This window comes from Pterocles gutturalis, unplaced genomic scaffold (genome assembly GCF_000699245.1).
Source record: "Pterocles gutturalis isolate BGI_N339 unplaced genomic scaffold, ASM69924v1 scaffold15336, whole genome shotgun sequence".
In the NCBI taxonomy this organism is placed as follows: domain Eukaryota; kingdom Metazoa; phylum Chordata; class Aves; order Pterocliformes; family Pteroclidae; genus Pterocles; species Pterocles gutturalis.
Window position 1 is genome coordinate 3,320 of NW_010098115.1, and position 27,349 is coordinate 30,668.

Consider the following 27,349-nt stretch of genomic DNA (forward strand, 5'->3'; position numbering starts at 1 on the left):
CTACTGTAGCTGTACCTGCTGTGATGCAGGGCTCAATGGATTAGGCTACCAGACACAGATGCCCAAAAGAGGAAAAATGCAAATAACAAAAGAAGCTTTACTTTTTATTGGAAATGTAAAAATCATGTGAATCATGTACAGTATTTTCTCATAAGGAAAATTTTAGCTGTTTCATAACGTTTCACAAAACTGTAAAACATTTTACTTTTATAAAGACTTTTTCATAAAACAAAGATAAAACTAAAGTAGTATTACAAAGCTATTTTCTAAATCATCAACAGAGAACTGAAAATGTTTAACAGATTAATTCATACAAGTGGCAGGAGGAAGGACTCTTCCATTTATAAATCTGCAAACGGACACACAAAGGTATAGAGGAGCATGGGTTTTTTGTTTCAAAACGTTTAAAATCAAGTGACATGTTAAAACAGTACAGACGTGGAGTCATAGGATGGTACAAGTTCTAGGACTGCATTTCTCTACACTACCTCAAACAGTGCAACAGTGATTCAGTGTAATTCTCTACAGTGTTTCATTGATTCAATACTTGTGTTCAAGTATGTGTCCATGAGAATGATCAAAATCCCTACTTCGCTATTTTAATTTTCTTGCTTATAAATTACAGTAGATTATCCCCTTCAGTATGTTTCTAGAACAAATGAACTGATTTCACAATACATTCTGTAATAAACTGTTCAATAATGTTAGCTTACTCACCTCAACATCTGTTGCAAAATGCACAAGATCATTCTGACTCTGAATGCCAAAAATATAACATTTAAAAGGGCTTTATTTCCATATACCACAACATTATTCAGCTAAATTAAAATAAATTCAAGATAACGTGACTGTTTTTTTTTTTTGGCAACAGAGAAATGACCCTACTGAAAATAAACATTTAAAATACTAGTTGCTATTTTTTAAAAATTCTGATAAATGTATCCAAAATTGTTCATAGAAAATTAATTATGAAAGTGTCAGAGGATAAAAGAAGTTGGCTGTCTAACCAAAACAATTAAGGATGTCTGGCAGGCAAAAATAAATTAATTTGATTAAATTATATGTAATCTGATAATACTTGGTCTGAAGAAGCGTGCATGTGTGTGTGTGTGTGTGTGTGTGTATGTGTGTTTATAAATAATAAGATTGCAAAGAGCTGAGAGCCAGCCAGCCTGACAGAGGTCAACTTTTTTGTTGCATTTTTTGTGCATAAAAGTCCCTGCATGTCTCACAGCACCGCTGATACCACCTCATGTCTTGACAGAGGTTCTTCTCTCTTATCACCCTGCAGTACACAGGCCACTGGTCTCCCAGGCACTTGAATGTTAAAGCAGCTGTGAAACAACAACAACAAAATCAAATACACATTACTGTTACATTTATTAGTGAAGAATTAGGTAGCAAAGGTGACAAGGGCACCAGAAGTTTATCTGGGGAAGGGAAAGGAGAACAAATATAGATGTTGAACAAAATAAAGACTGAAAAAATCCTCCTGCTGTCAATATTTTCAAGATTAAATTTTTTTAAGGCCAGCTTAATTTATAAGTTTGATTAAGTTGCATTGAAAGTTTAATGTCATGCAGACATCTCCTCATGGCAGAGTGAAGCCCACCTTTGTGCCCTATAAAGAGGTGGGCTGGAGCTGGGGCCAGAGCCAAGTGGGGGCTGCAGAGCCAGCCAGGTCCAGCAAAGCTGCATGAAGCAGCAGCTCCCGCTGAAACTGCCCTCAATCTGAGATGGAATTTGTCACTGGAAAAACAGGAAGTCTCAGCTTGAATAATACCAGAATGGAGTTCTCAATGACACCTACAAGGGGATTTTTTTTAATAGAGGCAGTAGGGAAATGTAGGAATTGAAGCATGGAGACTGCTGCTGGTTTTCTGATCAGCTTTTGCTCAAGAAATCAAGACTTTGTGCCATGTTGTCAACGAGTGGAAACGGAACAAAACCTCATGGTGTCTTGCATCATCTGTCCTCACAAGTGAAATAATCTACAAGACCTTTAGTTTTGTTTGTCTTCTTTGTTCAAATGAACAGAAATATATATGTCCTGCTAGCTTCAATGGTACAGATGCCATACCACAAGGCACTCTTGTCAGGTTTGAGGTCAGTTAGCAAGTCCCATGGTACACTTTGTAATGCAAATCCATTTTATCTAGAAAAATAAAACTTACAGTACGGAATCAATGAGAGCTGATACGTTGATAGATATACTTGTCCAGACCCAATTATTGCATTTTGTGCTTCTCAAATGCACAAATACTGTGCATTTCTTACCGTCCTGACCTCCAAGTACATTAATTTATTTTTTTTCAATTGTCTTCCAATACATTGGTTTGACTGCATCACCCTCTTTTTAATCACTCCAGTGGGTCTTCCCTCCTCCATGTCAAAGTCAGGTTATTAATCCTTACCTTCACATCTTTCATGACTTATCTTCACCCAGTTATTCATGTTGCTCTATTAGTAGTCTGTCACTTCTTTCTATCTGTGTGAATCCCTGACTACCAAACTCTTCCTCAGAAACCTTCTAAAATGACAAGGACATCACACTAGCCTGAAAAGCCACTGTTTGGTTTACTCTGCCTCCTCCCACAGTTGTAACAATTCGGTTCTCTCTAGCAGTCATAAACACTCAGATGTACAAGCCTGACTTCTATTGCATGCCTGTTCTACAGAACAGACATATCTTAATGTGGGTTGACTTTTTTCTTGTGAAGGCATCTGTTAATCTGCCCACCTGTTTTGCTTGAGAAAGCCTCTTACATTGATTATCATAGAAGAACCCTGGTACCAAATTTGGGTCTTTGCACACGCAGTTATTCAGGTTGTAGTGCATACGTGGAATATGGGAAAACAGTGAAAAAATGGCAGAAGAAACATACATTATCTAAAAATCACTGTAAACATTGAACTGAAAAAAAAGGTCAATTGCACAGAAGATTTTAATTACTCTCCATTTTAACAGAAGGGGAAGAGAAACTGAGAGTGTATTTACAAAAGAATAGAGATGGTGCAATCCACATCAGCTTCCACTAGCCCTACTCCCAAATCCAGAGGATCTATACTGCATAATAAGAATGGAACGGGAGGCCAAAATGATCATTATATTCCAGAGAAGCATTGCATTATGTATTTTTGAGATCTTAATGTTTCTACCAGACTGGATTCTGACTCCTGCTGGATGAGGTTGACCTGTAGATTACTAACATCAGTGCTACACAATCCATTCTACGAGGACAAAAAAGCTCACTCTTTTTTTCTGCACTTCATATTAAGTCAAATTTTAATGAATCTGATGCTGTATTTTTTCTGTGAAACTTTGTTATTCACTTTACTCTGTGACAAAAAGCTGCTTACACCTCACCAGAGGGAGAGCATCAGTGATGGAGCGATGGGCTTTTGCTTCTGAGAGATCAGTTGAACAAAGAAAGATAAAGTACGAAAGGCAACCTTACAACAGCAAAATAGCAGAGGCGGGAGCCATACGCAACAACTGCCATCTCATCCAGCAAACTGAAACAATGACTACTACACGGAAATGTTTAAGGGTTAAAAACTTCAAAGAGAAATACCCTTCACTGACTTAAAGGAAGGATTACATACAGCCTGAAATGTTAGACTTGCTTTCCATGCAGGAGTAATCTCTTTGACAGGAGGGTTTATCTTAACAAGGGCTCTGGAAAATCATCTGGAAAGGGTATGCTGTCTTACAGCTAGCCTTTAAATATTCTCCAGTCATGCTCAAGAAGCAGATGACCGATTTAGGGAGCAAATGCTAAGACCATTGTCAACAACCCACTAGGAAATAAGAATGAACAGAATTAACAGTTCTGTTATTATGCAGTAACATTATTTCTTTAAGACCAACAGAGACCTGAGTTCCTCCAGGAACAGCAAATCTCTTCATTTTAGTAATTTTCCTTCACAGGTTCTAATCCTTTGGGCATAGATTATAGACATTTGAACTAAAGACAAGTGGAAAGAGGTATTTGTATTTGAGGAACAAATAAGGGCCTCCTTGAACTCACAAGTATCATAAGAACATAGTTTGTGGAGCTTTTAAAGAGAAAGAAAGCTATTTTCTTACTTTAGAAATGTTTGATAAAATTGAGTGGACAAATATATATAAACACACATAATATGTTTATAATGTCTCTAATATAAACATATTTTCATCCTGGATGTTTTGTGTCCATAATATCATATAGTCCCATGATATGGTCCTTCCTTGGATAACAAAACTCTTCACCATTCTGAGGTACAGTCTCTGAGGTACACACTGGAAAACTGAGACAGAGAGATGAGTCTCTGAATAGAATTTACATCTTCTGAGTCCTAGTCTTCTGTTTTTAAACTGGGATTGTCATTATTCTATGGAGAGAAAGAATTAAAAAGATATTTCCAGCAGGAAAGTGTCATTTTGACTGCTTACCTAACCTGGGTGATGTTATTGTATTAACATTAATTTTCTCATTGCAGGGGTGGAGATGACAGGGTCTGTAGGCTGCAGGCTTTTCTGAGGAAAAGCATTCACTGCCATGCCTTCCCGTGATCTTGTGCATGCACTGGATGACTCGAGACTGCATCCCTTTGCCGCAGGTGACGGAGCACTGGAACACACAGAAGACACACATTCATTGGAAAGTATTTTTGCCTGTAAACATGAAGGTGAAATGCCAGTCCAGGTGAAGTCAGTGGCTGCTCCTTCAGTTGTCAGCATTTCAAGATTTCTGCCTTCCATTCCATTAGCTAAATGAAAAACAATTTTAAAAGCACATATAAATTGGCAGCATTTATTGAGGGACTGATTCCAGCATCCTGTTGCTGTCAAGGTCCATTTTGTAGACCCTATGATGAAAATGAAATGCATCAATGTACGTGAAGGGAACAGGGGCTGTTCTCCCGAATCTGTATCCTAACTTACTCTTACTAGAGATTAAAATAATGGAGTAAAAGAAAATGCTCACAGACACTGACAGAGGGCAGCGTTTTTAATTAAGCCATTGCCCTGGCCAGTGCAAAAGTTCTCTTTCTATGAAGCAGAGTGAATGCCTCCTGTCTTTGCTTCCCATCTTCATGTTTTCATGTGTGTCCAATAAATGAAACACATAATGCTAAACATGCTGCCTGGCCTTTAGGCAACCTTCCCACCTTATTGCTACAGAGAATGAGGTGAGAAAATAAAGCAGCTGAGCAACTGTAATGACAGTAACATTCTACTTCTATCACAGTAACATAATATATTAGAATGAAAACTTGGGCAGTGCTGTACAGATGCATACAAAACCTATTCCAAACAAACAAAATCATGCGTTCCCCTTTGCTGACTTTTCATGAACAAAATTTCATGGGGCATGAATTATTTTTGTGTCCATTGATGTACATTCTATTGCTTTAACTGCAAATTCATTAAAAAAATTATATATTGCAATTTGCTCCGGACTGCTAATGATTTTGACCCAAGTACCCATAAATTCCATTAAGTTTTGGAGAAATTTACTATAGAGGATATCTTCAATTATTAATTTCTGGCAGTGAATGATATGAGCACTGGCTGAAAATTTATGCCACTACCATCAACATAATCCTGAAAATATTTTTATTCTAAAAAGTCTTAATTACATAATATTCAGAACATATTTCAAGGCTTCAAGATGCATCTGAAAAAATATTGAAATAAGAGAGAAAGACAAGGAGAGAGCGCTATAACAAGAGTTTCCCAACCATCCTGTCTCAAGATGGAGATGGAGAAGTATAGTTTTCTGCAAAGAAAGAATAAATTTTGAGTGTAGGAAACACTAAATCTGTTTTTACCCTTTAGTTTTGTTATCTATGTGCTTTTGAGTGACATTTTAAACACTGTCACTTGGAGGAAGGACTTACACATACCAAATGGGAAATAGAGGGCTTAAACCCAAACGTACATCAAGAGAGGTGAGATTCATGTCTTTGTCTTCTGGACTCATGAGACTCCAAGAGAGGTACAAGAGACTGGGATATACACTTCAAGGGTGTTTTCACAAGGGTCTGAACAAGATCACTTCAACTTGTAACCACTTGAAATCAAGCACTGGCATTCTATGGAGGCAGCAAGTGGACTTGATTTTGCTTCTGTTCTCAGTGATGTGTATCAGGAGTAACTCCATAAAGTCAATAAAGAACTATAATTTATTGCAAAGTTCATCAGATATAGCCTTCATGAGCCAAGGCATGCAAAGATATTCAATTATGAATACATAATTTTCTATTCAATAGCAACCACAGTTTAACATATGAACAAATATGCTAGAATGCAGCTAGTACTGAAATCTTTTCAAAGTATAAGTCTGTCATCAACTCTGAATTCAGCATACTGCTTTTAAACTGCATGAGAAAAAGCCTCTCAACAGAATTGCTTTTCCTGAATTCTCTGCCTTTTCCTTGTGCAGCTAAAAATAATCTTACTTCCTATAATGGCCAACATTATGCACATGGTAAACATGTATAATCACACATATACATACACACATTTAATCACCAATAGCAGCCAGAACATCGATCTTAATCTTGACAAAATTCCAGACACTTCTTGGATTCCTCTCTCCATAATTTCAGAGAGGTTTATCTTTGGAATACTTTAAGGGAATAGCAAGTGAGACAATGGAATAGCAAAATTTGAAAAAACCCCAACACAAAAAACCCCAAAACCTGAGAATGAAGGAAAGATGAAGGTAAAATGATCAAGATAATACGATGAAGGTAATAAGACTGATAATCTTCAAAGATCATCCCAATGATCTTAACTTACAGTAATTTTGCACACAGTATTGTATTTTTTTTCTTTCAGGAAACCACTTGTGTGTTTATTAACCAAAGCTTGCAGTATGTACATATTTTATCAGCTACTGAGGAGGATGACAGGACAGGCAGCTGGATCTGGTACATTATCTGCCCTTAACCTTTGGTTATCCTAAAATTAGTAGGTGCCACTACTGGACGGCAGAATGGGATTTGAAAACACTAGACTTCTGCTGACAAAATGGGCTCGAATAATTTATCTGCTAATTGATAGATAATGCATAATTCACTTATGCAGGTGCCTTTCTGATGAGTACTCTGGGAATAGTCCTGTCTTCTCTATATCAAATGAGCTCTGAACTGAAAGCTTTTAATTGACTGCAACTGGGACAATATGCAACAAGCAGACAGATCTCTCTCTCGGCTAATCAGTGTTTAGGCCTTGACTTTCTACGCAGAATTTGGCAAGATTTTGGCATTAAAATCTTAACTGGTAAATTAACATCCCTTTAATGACTGAGCTGCTACTGGCCTTTGTGAGATATTTCAAAGAGCATTAGGATGCATTACAATGTAGCTATCTGTCTGAAGATGTATGTATGTGTCTTGCAAACAATTAATTCTAATCTTGTATGACCTACTTATTAACATCCCAACTTTAGAGGAAGAAACTGACACTAAAAGATGATAAAATAAAATGTCTCAGTTCATAAAGGAAATATGTGGCAAAGCAGTAAATAAAGTAACAAATTTACCTTCTGTTTTATCTTCTGTTTTCACAGAAATGTACTAATATTAAACTTTGTATTTATTCTTATTTTGTACAACTGAGAACTTTTACTAAGTCTTGAAAGATGTTTGTGGAAAACTGTGAAGTGTCAGGGCTACCACACTGATTTGCAATCCAAAACTTTCAAAGACAGCCTGATCAGTTTACAAGTAAAGAGAGGTTTTTCCAAACCACTAGTGTTTTAAAATTATCCAGGGATCTGATAGTCAAGCTGTGCTCTTCCCTGTTCACACATCATCAGCAGCAGTGGTGTCTGACTTCAGAATTAAGAATTCTACTGATTGGAAGCCAGGAAAAAAAAAAAAAAAAAAAAACAAAAAAAAAAAAACCCCAAAACAAACAACATGTTTTTACCTTATCTGTATTATCTGACATTCAAAGTAGTATGAAATAGCATGAAACAGGGAAAACACACTTCAAGCATGGCATTTAGCAGTGCATTTGCTAGCTACACAGACAAACCGTAAGATTTCTGTTTGTCTCCATGAAGCAGTCTTTAACTTGAATTTGTGCTGCATACACATCAGCCAGCTGCTGGTATAACTGCGAGCAGCCACTGAATATTGAAGCATAAAAGGCATCCATATTATTTTTTTTTTTTCATTCTGCAAAGGCACTTGTCCAATTTCACTACGAGACACCTCAGCTTCTGCAAAACAGCTACATACAACTCAAAGCAACAGCTCTGACCCTCATTTTGATACTCATTTTACTTGCATATGCATGGGTATATTCTAGTGGAAGCAGACTCTTCCAAAATGGTCTCCTAACCTTGCTTCACTTTTGGATTCCTCTCACTGAAAATATTCAATCTGAGGGAAATATTTCTCACTGGATGTGCAGCTGTCGCATTTTAGGTAGCATTTGTGTTGGTATGTAGCTAAAGCTGCATAGCTTCTGTATACTACTGGAGTTACTATGTTTAAAACTGTAACAAAACTTTCAATTTACAGGAAGAAAAATATGTTCACTTTCACATATTAAGCAGTGATTTAATCAGGAAGCAATCTGTCTGTCAAAACTGCTTGCATTTTCCGTGATTTTATATGTACATATACATATTAATATAAGGCTTATGTATACAACATTTACAGAAAATGCCCACTCCAAACCAATCTATAGTAACTTGCATAAATTCAGCAGATGTCAGATTAATTTCAGACCACAACTTTATTACTAGTGAATACAGAAGACTTTTCTATAGCTCTTCTTCCCACCCCCTCCACCTTCCAAATGTCACTCCTGCACATGCTATACCTTATTTTTTGGTGGTTAATTACATTTTACTTCTGACTGTTCAGATGACCTACACTTTAAGGCCATGTATCTGATTAGTGAAAATTCCCGTAGGACAACTGTGTTTGTAGGTTTAGATTAAACTCAGCCAGAGGTTTTTTATGTGGCTGTTAATCTGTGCATTTTGGAAATAGTCCTAAAGGTACTGTAAAACCGTTCAAGCAGCAAGACATGTAAAAGATTCCTGTTAAAGATTACAAAAAAATTCCTGCATAAATATAGCTAACAGCCATTTTTTGGAAAGTTTTTCTTTCTTTCAAATAAAATCTACCCACTTTGCTTGAATTTTGTCCTGCTTTTGAACTTCTTTTAGACATAATTTCAAGGACAGAAACCTAGGCGTTAAATATAACAATCCTTACACTTGGCATGCACGCCTGTTACCCAAGATTCCTTCTTTCTACTCCCTGCCAAAGATATATATTCTGGAGAGAATACATATTCCCAAGGCCAACAGCTGAGGAAGGTGCTGTAATGCCTTAGCTGCTTCCAGCTGGCCTTTATAAGAAGTAGGAATTCCTAAATTAAGGGAAAAATTGTCACTAGCAGACAGTAACAGTCAAAATGCATCTTTCTGCCAAGACAACAGGGAATCACTGCAGAGGCTAATACAATCCACAATGAAAAACCCAATTTGTGACAATATTAACAGAATTGACTTGAACTATTTATTGTTGAGAATAAATGGATTGTTCAATAAAAGGTTTTTACAAGTCTAAGTAGCATTCAAAGTGGAGAGCAATGTGCTCATAACAAAACTCAGTGATGAGCTCTACTGGAAATTATTAGCAGAGCATTCCTAATCATTTATGTATAGGTTCATCAGTTCCAGCATTTAAGTAGTTTCAACCTTTTCTAAAAGTGAGTGTGAAACAAAGATAGCAAGCAACCAGACTTTAGCAACAGGACTCATATTAGCTGACTATGCTTGCAATCTTTTTGTGTATCTTGTATTTTTATGCAGTTTGCTTTTGAAGACAGGTAGTAGATAAAGTGTTGCATTTGTTTTCAACAAAGACTTTATACTCAGTTTAGCAATATTCTTAAAGGTTACAAAACAAAGCAAATAATCTGCAGTTTATTTAAGCAGTTTTTTTTTTTTTTTTAAATAAAGGCATTTGTGAATAGTGTAACTAATACAAAAAGAGGGACTAATGGATCCAAACATAAGATGGACTTTGAGTTCTCCCATGCATCATTTCCAGGAAGGTCTTTCTGCCTCTCTCATTTCTGACACACCCACTACCTCAGTATGTGTATGCCAAATTTAAAATTCAGAGCTTGTGCTAAGTTTAGATGAAAAAATTCTGCTGTTGGTCTCTCCTAAGTTTAGCGAGTTTCAGTTGTCCTTATTTATTTTATTTTACTTCCCCCCTACCCGTGGCCCCTTTCCTTTTCTAGTTCTTTTTTTCTGAAGTAAGAATTAGTACTGGATAACTGTTCAAAAGAGACAAGATTTTAAAGTAGGACAGATAAAGTCTCAACTCACCTTTTGAGAAGTTGGGCTAAAGACAGGGTTCCTATAAAGGAACCTATAAAGTTCTTGTTAGCTTCCCGTGCAGAACAATTCAGTTACTTGGTGGACAAAGCAAAACTGCCCTTGGTAACAAGACAAGAAGCAACTGAAAGTTTACAAGTAAAATCTGGTTGAGGAAAACCACATACAATTTGGTGTAATATGATTATTTATGATTACTAAGGAAACAAAAAACAAATAATTTTTTCTAGAACATGTACAAATATAAAAATCTGTACATGATAATTTAATTACTCATTTGCTCTCAGTCAATAGTAGAATTTTCATAGGCTTCAATCCTAACAGACTCACTGGACCCAGGTTGGAAGTAGAAAATTCTTTGTCTCTTTGAAACCCGGCTCCAGTTCCCCAGTTTCCTTCTTGGATGTGCTAATGAAACACAGTCACCCACTTCATGATTTAAAAAGCTTGATTGTACCAATGAAACAAATGTGTTTTATTGGGACAGTTGGAATTAGTTCATATAGGAAGAGTGCTTAGAGAAGTACTGGTGGGACAAGAATCATTTCAAGCTCAGGGAAGGCTGATGCCACAATATACTTCTTACTGGACTATGCAAAGAATGGGTAGAAGACTTCTGAATTTTGAAGGGAAAATTTCTTGCAAGACTAAAGAGTTTTCTAGTGTGGCACACAGGATAGATTTGGATCCCTCTGGAACCAGAAAAAGAGCAAAAGAGAAGGCTATTTTTTTAGTTCCACCAGCTTTATACTGACTTTAAAGCTTTTATCATGAAGTTTTTCCTGTCTTCCACAAACAGAAATCTGATTATGATTGTATGATTTTCCAAATAAAACCCCTAAGATAAAAGTTCCCAAAAACTTCAAAGTGAAGACTAAGCTTCAGAACTAAGCTGCAAAAATTCCACGTATGACAACCTCTAGTCCTGATCCATAAAAACAACAGACTGTATCACAGCCTCTCATTCCCCCCCCAGATCAAGCAAAGTATCAGCACTTTTCTCTCATCACCAATGATCTATGTCAAAGCATGGACAAAAACTGTATTATCGTTATAGATATAGGAAACCATGTTTCTCTATATGATTCAGATGTACTTCACTTTCACATAATTTTCAATCTTGAACTTATACTTTCTATAGATCTATATTTAATACAAAAACTCATTCAAGTTTTAAGAAAATTTTAAGCATACTCCACCTGAAAAATCAGTTCTTTATTCTTATTAGGACCTTAGACACATTGTTAAATTGTATTTGACAGCAGAACACTGGTGGATTTTACAAAAAAAAAAGCTGGTGAATGGTGACAAATGATTAATTACACCTCTGCATTCTACGTGTCTGCAGTATTCTACAGTACAATGCAGACATGTTCAGACATTAATATAATACAAATATATCCTCAAAGAACATTTTTTAAACTGCAGGGCAAGCCTGACTTTTCTACAAAAACAACAACAACAAAAAGAGTTAGGCAACTCAAGTCAACAGTTTCACCGCCACATTATTATATCTTTTTTTCAGGTAAAGGTGCCCTTAAATGTGATATACTCTCTAAACTGACTGAAGACCATTACAATTTGTAGATCTATAGGGCAACTATAAAATTATTTCTAACCTTCTCAGTGATGTGAAGCCTTAGCTTTTATTTTCACAGCTCTGCAAATTGTTATTTCTTTGTCATGGTTTCTAAAGCCAATACAGAGACAAAACTGAAACCAAATATTCACATTATTTTTTTTAATAAAATAAACCTGTGATGGTTGTGATATTCTAAGAGGGAAGTGAAAGCAAACCATATGAGCACATTTCTTCAGGATCTTTACCCTCCAGACATGGAAACAAACAACTCTAGTCACAGCACTTTTACAGAACTATGGCTTGTTTTCAATGCCTTTATGGATATTTTATCAATTCTGAAGATTCTAAAGGCTTGCCTAAGGCTGTGTGTTACTTTTGAAGTATGTCAGTGAAGAAACCAGAAGGAGATAATTGTTTGTTAGAGCCAGGTGATAAAACTGGTTGTACAGATGCAACTCATAACTTTGTAAGAGGATTCACACTTAGTGGATCAGACTCAACATTATACTGCCAACACTTCATAAAAAATACTTGATGTGGCGTACTGTATACATTACTGCCATTAGTGCTTAGTGATGAATAAGACATTACTATATCTCACACTTTCATATCTGAGATATCACTGCACGGTATTTTGGCAGAAGATGACTTTCCATTGATTATCACTATCAAATATGCAAACAAGAATCTGGAAGCAGTTAGATTTGACAACCTCATAATTACCTTTATCTTTCCAAAGAAATTAGTTGGAGTATGCCATTCTGGACTAATGAAAATGAACTCTTAAAAATAATTTGAAACATTAGACTTTGAGCATATAATTTAATGTTGCATATATCACAATGCTGGCCTGCTGCTTTGTAGAAAGCCTTCCAGTGAGAAGCATAGCTCACCAGCACTAAAACTTAATTAAAGGATTATGGCATTTCTAATCAAAAGACAATTCAAAGAACCCATTAAAGACATAAAGGAAAAGTCATAAGAGGGGAAAAAATCCAAAAACTCATTTCTCTTCAAAATGTCTACTATTTTATCTATTTACTTTTCAGAAATCAAAGAAATATATGTGAAAAAGCTGCTTTGTACCACATAAAATTAACTATTTGCCTTATATAGCATCACACTATGTGATACTCTCAAGTTTTTCCGGTAGTATTATAAGCAAAACAAAGAGCTCATTCCTAACAATTACTTTACTTCCATTCACTATATCTACCAAATTTTAAATCATGAAGATCTGAAGTGATAGTAGGTAACTCAGCTAAAGGATATGAGAGATATTTACAAAAACCCCACAACAAATTGAGAGTTTATAAGGACACTGAACCCCAAGGACTCTTTTTTTTAGCTGATACCACGATCCCACATACAGGTTGTTACTTTTGAAATAAAAATCTTAAAAGAGAGAAAATGAAGTAGAAAAACAGCTTGCAACTATCAATAAAACTTCCACTGGCCAATTTTCTCTTCAAAATGTCTGAACACATTCTTCATTGGAAGAAAATGAACTTCCATAAAATGATTCTAACTGCTTTATTAGAAGGAAAATCATACTGAAGTGTAACACTTTCGTTATGTATGATGAGGTCATCCAAAAGCCTGAGTTGTCTTCAGGGAGCTATTAGAGGGCCAGCAGATAGACCATGTTGACCTGAGTTGTTGTGATCCTGTGATTAAACTTACCAAAGAATTATCATATTTTTTTGGGTGAACTCTGATTTATGTCAACATTACTGGAAGTTTTTGTGCAAGATTAGATGAGGAAACTCTAGAGATTAAACATAAACTTATGAACAACAGCCTAAAACAGCACAGATAAAGCAGTTCTTACAGTATTTAAAAATATGTAATATTGCCTGTAATTCTTTAAAAGTGGTAAATGAATAATGTTAAGTATCTATAGTGATTCTGTCTTGACAGTCAGAAATCACACTTTAATTTGAAACAATTATTTCAAAAGATATGTTCAAAAATTAATTCATTATATTTTAAAAATATTTTCAGCTAGTAACTAGTTACAAGCTATTAGAAAACAGTAAAAAGTGAGAATCACACAGATTAAAAGAAAATAACAAAAAAACCACATTAAATACTTTTGTGACAAAATGAGGACTTCATAGAAGATCAAGTTTATTGCAAGAACAAACATCTGAAGTAGTATTATCCACATTACCTGTGTGAAAGGTAGGATTTAAAAAATGCATGAAAGAAAAAAGTTTTCCAACACACAAAAATTGATGAAGTCCCAGAAAAGCAGAAGGATTACATAAATTCAATCAGAACCCAAGTGAACTGGCTAAATTAGTTATACGTTGGCAGATGAGGAAAACATTTGGAAAGAGAAAGAGATGATCTTAGAGACGGAGATACACCAGGCAAAAGAATGCCTACTGGACTGAGTAATTGCATTTTCCTGCACACATTGACAGCTTTGGAATGACTTCTCAGCTATCAGAGCAAAAATCTAGGCATCATCATGACTGATGAAATTATTTGCCCTATGTGTATCACTAAGCAAAAGCAAGAAAAAAACATTAAGACAGAAATTAGAGTAATAAGCATGCAGCAAAAGCCTATGCTGAAAAGATAAAAAATGTATGTGGTTCAAAATGTACGGGACTGGTGTTCTCCTCCTAACTGTGGGACTGGCCATGAAAAGTCACACAAACTTCAGTGTTTTCCAGTTTGTATACTGAGATAGTCTTACATGGTAGACTTAGGTACATAATCAGTTATTGTAGAGTCTGGAGATCCTTACGTAGAATGGGCTACACATACACAACATATTCATTTCAGTTAAGTGAAATTCTGAGAAGATAAAACAGAAGTTGCTTCTCTTGTTTTTCTTGTCCCCCTCTTGCCATCTGATGTTACTTCTAATTCCTTTAGCTGCTTTCTTACTTACTTAGTTGTGAAGTTATGTGATGTTATTTTTTGCACATAAATCCTGCATAGCTCCTTCGCGCACTGAAACTCTGATGGCCAGTGTAGTGTCTATCTTATAAAATTTTGGTGAGAATAATCTTTTTAGACCGAGCCTGATTGAGCAAGGATTAGTGTCAGCATAAGGACACTGAAGGGATGCCCAGTGTTACTATTCTTCCTCATTCAAAGATTACACTGCGAAAAGCATCCTGGCAGTTGGGCTATAAAATTCTGCATTGTAATGGCTATGCAGTAGAGTGTTAAAGACCTACCTGCCAAATTGTGCATCAGACTTCCAGAAGACTTGTTGTTCAAAGATCCCAGCAGCCCTCAACAAAATTGGTAGGCATTTCTGGGAAAGCACATAACAAACTCCTGGATATCGGACATTGCTTGGACTCAGCAATTCCCAATCATGTTTTTCTTTACTTAAATCTATGTTTATATGTATATGTGTGCATATGTAAGTCCCCAGCACTGGTAATGCCTGGCCTAGCTCTATGAGGCTCTCAACCTGAAAAGTTTGGGAATTGGTATTTGGCCTGATCCAGGCTGCAACAGAATGGCTTAGAAGACTGTGGCAGTGGCAAAGGACATGACGGGAAGCTGCTCCTGCTATCCTCTGCGACTGCTGCCTTTGTAGCTGCATGACACATCTCCTGCTAGGTGTGAAGTCTTCTTCACCTGGCCTTGTTTGCTCCAAGAGATCACAACATCCAAATGTTGAAAGACACCACTGAGCAAGCCTCAGAACAAGCAAGTGGGTTCCTGCTATCTTCTCTGTAATAGAAACAACGATTTTTCAAAGGCATCCTACTTGTACTTCTAGCTCTAAGAATTATAGCTAAAGTGGTTTTTTTTTGCTAATTCTAGTTTTCTTGTTTCTAATTAATTTTTTCCCCTTGAACGTAATCCCCATCTCCTTTTTTAAAAATAAGATCCAGTATAAAAGTTTAATGTTGCAATCCAAATGTACAAGTATGATTTTCTCCTTCTGAAGATGTTAACTAAATGCTATGATGCTTAACAGTTTAACCAGACTTTGTCCCTGAAGACATACCTTTGTATTACTCTGCAAAATTTCAAGGAGCCTTTCACCTAGTTGGTCCAAAAAAAGCTATTCCAAGAATGTATCCATTTGACAGTATCTTGTTTGGCCAATCCACTTCTCATTAAAACATTTCAGCTTAATTCTTCGGAGTTGAAGCAATTAATTTTTAATTTTAAAGAATCCTTGAAAAAATTTTTATCATTCTAGACATTCAAGTTTTTTACCTCACTGTGCAGTCAAAGACAATTTTTTTAAATGGCAAAAAAATTGCTATAAATTAGCATTTTGAAAATCTGATATATGTAGTTTTTGGACTCCAGATTACCAGCTCTGTTCATCACAGTGGAAAAGGGCCATTAATGCCAACAGACATTACCAGCACTTGTCAGGCTTCCAAATATCCACAATGTCACTTTTCAGTGAGGCTGTAGGAAGCGTCATTTGTATGGAAGGAAAGGTGTCAGATCACAAAGCTCAGCGGGTGCCCTGGATCTCTGAATCCAGTACACCACTAAAATATCTATCACAGCTATCTATCCTTTTGGGCAGTGCCAGAATGCCAATCTGGTAATTCGATAAACAGCTAGACAAGCTGCCAGTACAGAAGGTAACTGCAGAAGTTAAAGGGACAGTTAGTCGTCAACAATAGAAAACAGCAAAATAGAGATCATGTGTACAGCATGGGTACCTACAGTCTATTCAACTTAAGATAAAACGGGCTACATTGTATAGTGAAAAGTTTTCTAAAATTCATGCTGATGCATCAATTTCTGCTTCATTAGAAATAAAAGTCTGCTTTGATGTGTCTTATAGACACATCTTTTTCACATCAGTCAGCCAGGGTCCGGTCAATCATACTGTCAATTTTAAGGAGTGCCAAACACTGGTAAGGCAAGTAGCAGCCAGACTGCTTTGGTTAGGTTTGGTATAGCTATGGTTTCAGGGTGTAGGTAGAACCACAGTGGATATCGCTGGAATGAGCACCCAGAAAACTTGTACAGCTGCCCACAGGTTCAAAGTCTATGACTACATACTAACAGTATTTAGTTCTGAAATATTTCTGGGAATATGTGGAATAAAATGTCATTTATTTATAAAGTTCACAATTATCTATTTTAGCAGCATTTTTATCATTTTACTTCTGCTACTAGGGGTAAGAAAAACCTAGCATGTTCAGGTATATTTCAGATCTCCTCTTCTTTTGGAATTTTCTAGTCTTCCTCTAACTGTTAATGTTTATGAAGGTGACTTAGAAGTCAACCTTTTCACTACTGATTTGTGTCCCTAGCATGCATCTCAGCACGCCTCCCTGAAAACCATCATTTAATATCAGCACAGTCCAAAGCCATTTCATACAATTGCTGAACTCATCAATGCTACCCTTTTCTTTCTCAGACAGGCAACAACAGTGGCTGCTTAAGGGAATCTCCTCTTTCCCCATGCCACTCTTCCAGATGGCACCCTGCAGCATGCTGTACATCATGCGATGAGACTGTGGCTGTACAGATCCATTTAAGCACAGGACTGTATTTGCCTCCAGTACATGCTGCCATCTTCCAGGCACCCTCTTCTAGCTATGAGAACTGTTTTTCTTAATCTGTTCCCCTTCTTTTTGCATTACACCATCTCTTGTACTCCATGAGAAGGCCATTATGGGCACCACTTGTTTAATTCTTGAAGGGCATGTTCAAAACAAATGTATAAAGGCTGTATCTTCTGCTTGAGACCCTCTCTAGGATGCATAAGAAAGAAAACAATAGCTATTATCATGTGGATTTGAGATGTTTTTTCTTTCTTTTCCTTGTCAGTAGCTATTTGATTATACAGTTCTCCCCCTACCATGTCACTTGTCAGATAAGACTGCAAGCATCTTTCAGCGGGAACTGTAAGCTGCTTTTCTTGTTTTTTCTTGCTTTGTTTTTCTATGGGGCCTAGCAAGGCTGAATTCTGAAGGTAACTATTGATGTACCACAACTTTACTTTTTTCTAATATGACCTCACTTACAGATAATGCAATTCAAGAGACAACACAACATCCACCCATAATTACTTTTTGATTCCAGTTTGGCACTCCTAAAAACTTTGCTTACCCTAAAGATGCTTGTAGAAGAAAACCAGCAATTATATCTCAGTAGATATAAGTGTGATACAGATACCAGAACTTCCTATTTATGTGTGATTTTACGTGCATGCAAAATGCGTAATGTCTGCTTCTAAAATCCTTTCCAGTCTTATCAGTGCTTTTGCATATTATTAAGGTTGGTCTTGTTCTGTTTTTCTAGAAACTAACACGACACTACATTTATTCCAGGCAAAATACTACAGTACATTGATCTATAGAAAAAAATTTATCTGAAACAAATAATATTACAGGTTGGGTTAGAAATGTACAAAAAACTGTGCTCTCATTTCATTTTATTGTCATCTTCCATATGATTTGCTCATACTTCATTTCTGAAACAAAGATGTATCTCATTTGCTGGAAACTAACTGTATAATTAAGTCAATATAAAAGTTATTAACATGATGCCAGTATTATTTTGACTTCTATTATTTCACAAAAGTCACATAATGTCTTTGTCCATAAATCTATTAATAGTGTCATATTTTGACTCATGGCCAGCACTGCTCTGTTCCCAGAATTTAAAAGAGCCAATAATTTTGGAGGGATCCAAAGAATAAAACCAAGGCTAATTAACTTGTGAGTAAAACTGTAATATCAATATTATCCAAATTCTATTTTTTTCAACTGAAGGAGAAGAAATCTGTTGAGTCGATTTGCTATGGAAATTTAGGGCTTGTTTAAATGTTTAAGCACATACTTTAAACATTGAATGCCCCATGATGTCGAATAGTTGGCAAAAAAGAATTTTTTTTTAATTTCTCCATTTTCACATGCTCTTTGATTGGAACAGAAGAGAACCAATCATCACTGACAGCTGGTTTTTCTACCACCCAACTGGGAGATCTCTCTGTGTCCTGTTGGGTTCACTGTTTCCCCCAACAGCTGGAGACTTGACTTCTCCCCCAATACACACACACTTCGTAGACAGCACTGCATGCACTGTCTTAAACAAATAATTTAGATCAGGCCATGAATTCTGGGACTCATTAGTGTAAAAACCAAGCAGTTGCTTCAGATGTCCTTTCAGACTCACTGGAAAAAAATTAGCAGATTAACCTTTGATCCCCATTTTCGTTTCTTCAGGCTATAGACAAAGAGAACTCCATCCTGACCATTGGGACCATTATCCCAGATGTCGTATTTGACTCTTCTGCATCTCTGGTCTAAGACATACATACTGTTTAGAAATTCTGCTGCTGTGGTTTTTTTAGTTTCTGCTGAATGCATCCTCTTTCCAGATTCCCTAGTCAAATGACTTTTTAGAACTTGCACCATATTATCTTCGCTGGTTTCCTACACACACACACTTTATATTTATTCACATCTCACAAATGGCTGCTCCCTAAATTCTGCTCTGTTGACCACTGTTTTGATCCTATTATCCCCTGCTGAATCTCTCTGAAAGTTTCTGGTGTACTAACACATCAAACTTAAGCTTTTAATTATTATTTTCAACACCTACTTTACAAATTATCCTCCCTTCCGAAATTAATTCTGCCTCTCATGCTTCATTTATTCCCCCAATGTTCTGAAGATAGCAAAAAACCCCATATACAGCTTCCTGTGTATGGTACACTAGACCTGCCCTTCGAGCACTCTATGCTGTTGACATTTATGTCATTTTTGGAGAATGACTTCTACAATGAGGTGAACTTGTCTAATAAGCCAGGTGTATGTGTAAACATACAGTTCATATGCATTTCATTACACTTTTCCCCTGCCTACTTGTTTATCCTTAAATGATGAATTCCTATGAGCATGACTCTGTCCTCATATAGCCTTGAAATGGGTGGCAATGGGCAGTTTAATAAAGGACACTGCTGCTAATAAGACTGAGCTATGCCTCACCCTAACTGGCACTATAGTGACTATGAGCTATGAGCTTTCCACATCTGAAGGTAACTTTTATACTGTAAAGTATGGCATTCACTGGGAAAAGTCAATGTAATGGGTAATGTTGCTAGGTGCTGGCTCCATAAGCTCACTCTGAGCCCTTATTCTTTACTTTCTCTTCATGCTCCTTTTCCTTATGAGGGCAGGCAGGCACAGAGCCCAACCGACATTAAGAACAGCAACGTTTAGCATATTGAGCCACCTTGCTGACTTAAGAGTTATTATGGAGTTTAATGCTGCATACAGTCCAGGGTATACAGCATACTTTTAAATTAAGTCAGAGTTTTAGAAGGATTGATGTGTTTATTGACCTATTTGAGCTCACAATTTTGGTCAAATTTTCTTTGATCTTGGTATTATTGTTAAAACATTGAGCAGAATTACTTGATCTCTATTTGATTGTACCTCTAAACCAAATTAACTCCATTACAGCACTACTACGATTATTAATAATGTTATCTTTTCAGTAATAGTGCAATTTGAGCTTCATTTCAAATTATGCCTTAGGAGTTCAAGGGGAGCAGCAAAGCCAATAAGGATCACATTAAGCCTCTTGTTTCAATGTGTGAGACGCGTCATTTAAATTTTTCAAGCCAAGTCTTGGCATTAGCTTGGGAGAACTTGGCTCTCCTCAAAGGAACAGCCTTCTGTCAATGTCAAGAACAATCCTAAAGACTAAAACCAGTGAACACAGAAGGCTGCACTGAACCTCTAAGTTAGAAACAAACAGTGACCAAAGATTAACATTTATCTGAGCTTTCCATTTGTTTCACCCATTGCAGACATATTAACATGTATGCCATGACTTCATGTTGCTATGTATTCTAGCAATGGAACAGAATAGTAACAGGGGGAAAAAAAAAAGGAAATCCAAGTATATTTTACATTGAACTCATGTCTCTGTAGAGAAATTAAAGTATCTATTTTTTGGTAAAAATCTTGGAAAATCTCAGCTGCACAAGTCACAGTCAGGTTGTATGTTAACTGTTCAAAAGGTTTTGTCAATTCCATATGAAATATTTCCTCATCTCCTGATTTTGAAGTTTAAAGTACAATTTAGGTGACAGTGTTACAGCTTTGACTATAGGAGGAAAGCAGAATATACAAGATGTCAGTAAAATTTAAACAGGATGAAGTAAGGCCTTGTACATTCATCTATGACATGGATGTTTGTGAAAAGTACTGTATTAGAGAATAAAGCTCTTCTTTTCTCCAGAGGGTACTGAGCATCCCCACACAGCCTCAGGAACCCCTATTTGAATGACTGCACCAACTATGAAAGCAGATGGTCACTCCTCCATAGACTACTCCCTGCTGGTGCTAGTGCTAGATGATGCAGATTTTACTGCAGTTCTGAGGTATGGAAATGCAAATACTAAACTTTATTGCCAAACACTTCTTTAAAAGTAACCTCGCTACTGAAGGTTAGTTACTTCTATTGTTTAAAAAATTAATGGTTATACTACTTTGTGATTTTGAATTCACTAAGGTTAGGGGGTTATCTCCAAGTTTTTGTGAGGCTGTTCTATCATTCTAATATGATGATTCTAAAATATTTCCAAATATTTTAAATGATCACTGCTATAAAAAAATATGATTTAACACTATACTTTATCCTTTAAATGTGAAAAAAGTAAAGAAAACAGAAGAAATAGTAATGTGATAGTGAGAATTTGTCATAAAATGGGAGCTCCGAAGCAGAATTCTACGAAACACTAGTTGCCCACAGAGTACTTGCAGCTGATTCTTGGAAGGCTGGCTAGTTATACTCTGCTGGCTTTAGTCCTTATTTCCAGATGTTACATCACATGAAAGACAACTAAAAATACATTAAATACTTCTCCATACAAGCAAGTTAAAAACTGCTTCAATAATGTTAGGTGCTGAAAGTAGAAGTGTTGTGTGCAAAGTTACAAAGAGAAGCAAGGAAAAAAAAATACAATCTTTCTGCTACAGTGTTGTCTGTGATACCGCAAGAGGAAACCTTCACTCTAAAGGTTCGATTTCAGTATTTCAGCACGTTTTGGATATTCAAAGCTGTATCAGATGTTCAAGATCCCAGTCCAATAACACTCAATCACAGGTCTAACCAATATTTTCTGTTACAGTTTGGCCTATGCTTATGTACCTCACTGAAATCAAAACCCATATGCGAAGGAAATAATGTACTGACAGCTACTTCAAGTGTTCAGAATAGCTAGTAATAGATGCTTCCTAGCTATTAAATGGTCTATGTTGAGATTCAACAGGCTAAAGGTACTTCTTTATAAGGCTAGAGGGTGCAGCTTACTGGAAATACAAATAAAACGTGCAAACACAAATTAATGAAACGTGCAAACTGCGAGGCTGGTATCAGCTGCAGTTTCTGGAGTTGTTTACCTGCCTACTGACAACTGTAAATTTATACCAGATTTGTATGATATTGAAGATTCATCTCACACTTTCTTAATATTTCTAATTTTTATTTATACTGTGATCTCAGTGTGACTACACAGTTTGAGTTGGTTTTTTTTTTTTGGTTGCCTTATTGTTCCCTCAACTGGGAGACTCCTACACTTCTGATAAAAGCAATGCTTACAAAGAACTCAGCTTGCAAAATGTATTGTGCTGTGGGGTACTAGTATCAAGGATGCCTCACCTTAGACCAGTCTCCCATTCTCCAGACATAGCATTTGGAATAGTCCTCACAGTCTTCTGCTTCTTTAGGTCTTGTGGACAAAACACATTTCTTGCGGGGATTGGTGCACCTCACAGTCCGATGCCGTACTCCCTTACCACACTTTACAGAGCACTGTTGGAAAAAGATGTTTTTCAGGTTTCTACAAAAGTCACATTTACCCCATTTTATCCCCTTCTAATGACCTCTGCCGGGCTAACATAAATACTTCAAGACTTCAGTGATTTCCTGACTTCCAATCTTCAGTTGGACAACAGACACTAGATTTGTTAAAAACTAACAAATGAACAAAAATTCCCAATGGGGCAGAATGGTAATTGTTGCATTTTCAGCTAAAAATATATAATTAGATCAAAACCTATTTGCTTAAGCAAATACTGTTTTGGATAGGAAAACATCTGAAGAGTTATGATGGAGTGAATGCAAAATGTTATACTGAAAATATTAGGCAATATTTGTTCTACGAATGAAAGGAAATACAGTGAAAGAAAATCTAATCAATGTTCATACGAATAAGACATGAAGCAACTTCAGAAAAAGTCTATTAGTGTCTAGTAGACCTTTTTTGGGGAGGGAAAAAAGTTAAAATGGAAAAGTAAATATTCTAAAAACTATGCAAGAATCCAGACTGAATTTGAAAATTCAAAGTCACTGCATATACAGAATGTGAAAACTCTCTTCAATTTGCACAGAAGGTCTTAATCTATGTTTTTTTCCACCATTCCCACTTACACTACCAAAAATGATGCCATTTCCGTCTCAAAACATGATCACATCTTTTGATCATCCCACTGCTTGCAGATCAAAACTCTCCTTTGCCAAGCCGATAATAAGTGCAGGAAGCAGTAGTGGCTAGCTTCCAATATAATGGTGATAGTAGGAATGGCCACGGGAAACATCTCACTCTTCAAAATGTATTTATTGCTTCCAGCAAAAACATGCTCACTTATTTCTCATCTCTCAAGTAAAACAAACCAACTAAACAATCTGTTTTTTTTTTTTTTTCTCATACCTCTGTAAGTGAATACCATTCTTCTCACAGCCGGCCCTTGAATAATAAACCTCTGTGTACCAAAGCAGGAACTGCTGCTATTTACTTCTCTTATCTCTACCTTACCATCTTCTTTTAGTCTTTGAAAGCATTCCCTACATCTTAGCTCTTTCTTGCTTGGGGATCAAGGGGTGCTGCTGAGCAGAGTAGCCCAAAGAAGGGACTGCATCCACATTCAGAACATGCTATGTGTATTTTGAACCCCAAGGGACCCATAGCAGGGCTTCTGGTATGGGAAGCAATCAGAACCGCCTTTGCTTTTCTAGCAGAGGGAGAAGCTCTAAATAACCGCTTCAGCTTTTCCAATGACAACAACACCCTTCCTCCACAGTTAATAACTTTTAGAAGTAGTATAGCTTCTTAAAAGAAGAAAGCCAAATGCATATTAAAAGATCTTAAATTAACTAATTTAATTAATTAAATTAATAAAGCTTTTTGAATACGAATTACATTCTACAGCAATGCTTCAGGATGCAAAGTACGCAAAACTGTGTTATTTACAAGCCCCTTTGCCCACTGCTTGTGCTGTGCTTGGAAAAAGAGGTGAGGAGAGAGGAGAAGGGAAGGAAATATCCTTCTTTGCAAGCAGCTCCCCTCATAGCCTTCCTGAAGCAGAATGGCAGCAACCATCTGCCAGTCAACATCCCTTGGTACAAAAGTATATCAGAGATTTTCCCACTCTGAACCCAAGGTCTGGTAACTGATAAGTGATGGTTTTAATTCCATTTACCCCTAGTTACCCACTGCTACAGTCAGGACATACTTGATTATATGGGCTTGAAAACTGGCCAATAGAAACTGTTCCAGGACATTAACTAGGTAAAATGTAGTAGTTCTACATGGCTGGTTTTTTCAGTCTCTGATCCCCTTGCCAAATCATTGCATGAGGACCGTAAAAATCATTAGGCTGAGCTGTGCCACTTGCTGCTGAAAAAATCATATTCCCAGAAAATAGTAAGGCATAAATAATCACTATGGACTATTTGTATAAATAAACGCAGCACCTCAGACCAGACTCCCGCCTCCCACACAGTCATGCAGTCCTGGCCTTCACAGCGCTGTGCAGAAGCAGGCTTTGGCCCAAGGCAATCCCGCTCCCTAGCTCTGATCAGGGTCCCATTTCTGAGCTGCTGTGTGCAGGCTACTTGTCTGTTCTGGGTCCCTTTTCCACATGTCCTTGAACATGGAGTCCATTCTGTCATCATCCATCTGCAAAGAAATATAGGCAATGCAGTAACAAGAAATCAGGAAGGGAAAAGTACCATCACACCATATTACTCTCTTGTTTACCAGTACACAAGCCCAAGACACACTTGTATATTTTCCACCTCCTTTTAACCTTTGTTAATGGACTATTTATTAAGCTAAGATATTTTACATTAAATAAGGTGTTAACCTTGTTTAAATAAGGTTAGTATCATTTAACTCCCCGCCCCATTGTCCCTATGTTTTCAGAGTACTCTCCTCTCATTATAATTCCAGTTAGAAAAGTTCCAAAATACACATACATTTTAAAGATGACAGATCATTGATCAGCCTGTCTGTTATTCTCTATATGACTATATGTCAAGTGCATGCTATGCATGTAAAGTTCAGCATTCTTTGAAAATACTCAATTGCAAGACAGAGCCACTCCTGTGTGAAGGGCTCATTACTCTGGAGGAAGCATAGAAGCTCAGACTTCCTCATGTTCTTCAGGGTCAGGCCTAACTCAGGTTGCATGGTTTAAATCCCAGCAGCAAGGAAAGCTTATGCAGCTTGGCAGAGCCCACATACCTGGAGAGCAATTTGTTCTAGAACATAATTTTCCCAAATGTTCTGTAGCTCCAGACTATGGCTATGTGCCCTTAAAAATCAAACAGGTCTGCCACTGATGCAGTACACAAGTGCATACCAGGAGACTCAGATTGCAAGGGAGGCTTTTTAGGAAACCGAGATTTCACAAATCTGTTCCAACCTTCTGTCACGTGTTTGTTGTAAGAAAATAAAACATTTAACTAAGTGTTTTTTGGGTTTTTTTTTTATTATCAGTCCAGAGACTCAGTTTACAAATCACAGCCTGTCAAGATAATGCAATAGAGTTTAAGATACTTCTTGAAGTGCCAATAACAACTAGTTATGCAAGCGTACGCTTTAGTTACCTTTCTGTTGAAAGCTAACAATATTTGTTTCGTAATAATCACTGACACTGTATTAAAAACTGTATATCTAAGTTAATGATCATGATATCTTTCAACATTTCTCAGCACAGCATCTCCAAGTAGCAATTAGTGACATTTAAAATGTTTGATTTAATAAGCTGGAAAAAGTACAGGACATCATTAAAAATTTATGGTTGACAATGCCTCCACAAAAGACCATACTATTCAATTTCTCTCCATTAAGTGCACACTGATGTTCATAAAATAAAATAAAATAAATAAAATAAAATAAAGATCTGCTCAAGTATGTATATACTGAAATAGAAATAATCCTTCCAAAGACCTAGTCTGGGGAAGTCCAAACCTCACTGGTTTGGTCTTACTTAAAATACACCATAACTTGCATTTTTTCAATTTAAATATTTCATCCTTTCCAAGAAAGCTATGTCTTCCAGTTCATTTTACATACTTTCTTCAACAATACTTGCATTTTATTTACCTTGCATTGTTTTCTTTAAAAATACCATCTACCTCTCCTCCAGATGACTGCAGTAGACCTATACCAGTGCTTACTCCTGGGGATGCTAGCTGACTATTGCTAGCTGCTATCCTCTCCCTTGAAAGGTGTCAGTCACTTTATGCAAGCCCACACAGTACTTAGGGGCTTCCTCAGTCATAACTCTTTGTTGCCATATGGAAACAGGATGGCAAACTCTGAAATGGGTCACTGTGCTAGCCAGTGCAAGGAGTAGGCTGCCAGCTTGGCTGAAGGAATACCAAACAGGGTGGGCTTTGCAGGGCACAGGCTGCATGCTGCAGCTGCCTCCTGGGGTGAAATTCAGAGAAGAAAAAGCTCCTCCTTCTTCCACCATTCCACCATCAGAGTCTAGTTCTATTAATCCACGTACAAAGGGATGTGTGGAGAGGGAGGAGAGAAGAGAGGGGAAGGCTCTCTATATTTCAAGCAGCATCAACATAGAAGGCCCAATTATCAGATTTGTATCTATCTATCTATTTATTTATTTATTTAATACCTAGCACACCCAGAGCTTACTGAGAACTTTTAAAGGAGCGAAGCCCTGATTGAACAAAACACTAAAATATATCATTAATTAAAAGCATGGGATTAAATCCGTCATATAACCAGCATTTATATTTCAATTTCCTAGTACACATCAGTCTGTGAAAACTCTTCCTGAGGAAAGTAAGGAGCTGCTTTATTGAATAAGAATTGATTTAGGCATGGTGCTTAAGGGCTCTTTTTCATTAAAACTCAGGAGAAACAACAGCCAATGTTTCTGTTTTCCCTACATTTTGCATTATAACCTTTTGGATGTATGCATTTACTGCACATTCGTTGCCAGAGGCAGTCAACTCTTTCAGCTCCTAAGATTTTTACATCTAGGTATTACAGTTTAATTTAACCAAATCACTATTACCTGGTCTGGCACGGCTGCTCGTTGCATTTGCGGATCTGTGGTTCAGGTTTTGTTAAGTATTTGCACTTCTTGTTGTCCACAAGACTGATATTCTTGTTCAT

The 27,349-nt window shown here is 36.7% G+C and overlaps 1 protein-coding gene across 1 annotated transcript; it reads right to left on the reverse strand.

Annotated features, from left to right (window-relative positions):
* Positions 1–521: 521 nt before the first annotated feature.
* On the reverse strand, positions 522–27,349 carry LOC104472254 (A disintegrin and metalloproteinase with thrombospondin motifs 19-like). The gene is made up of 5 exons (XM_010087845.1): positions 27,249–27,349; positions 24,673–24,877; positions 22,579–22,731; positions 4,436–4,613; positions 522–1,334 (listed from the first exon to the last, which is right to left on the reverse strand). Exons 1-5 carry the CDS (start codon positions 27,347–27,349, stop codon positions 1,183–1,185), a joined length of 789 nt encoding a protein of 262 aa, XP_010086147.1. The 3' UTR covers positions 522–1,182.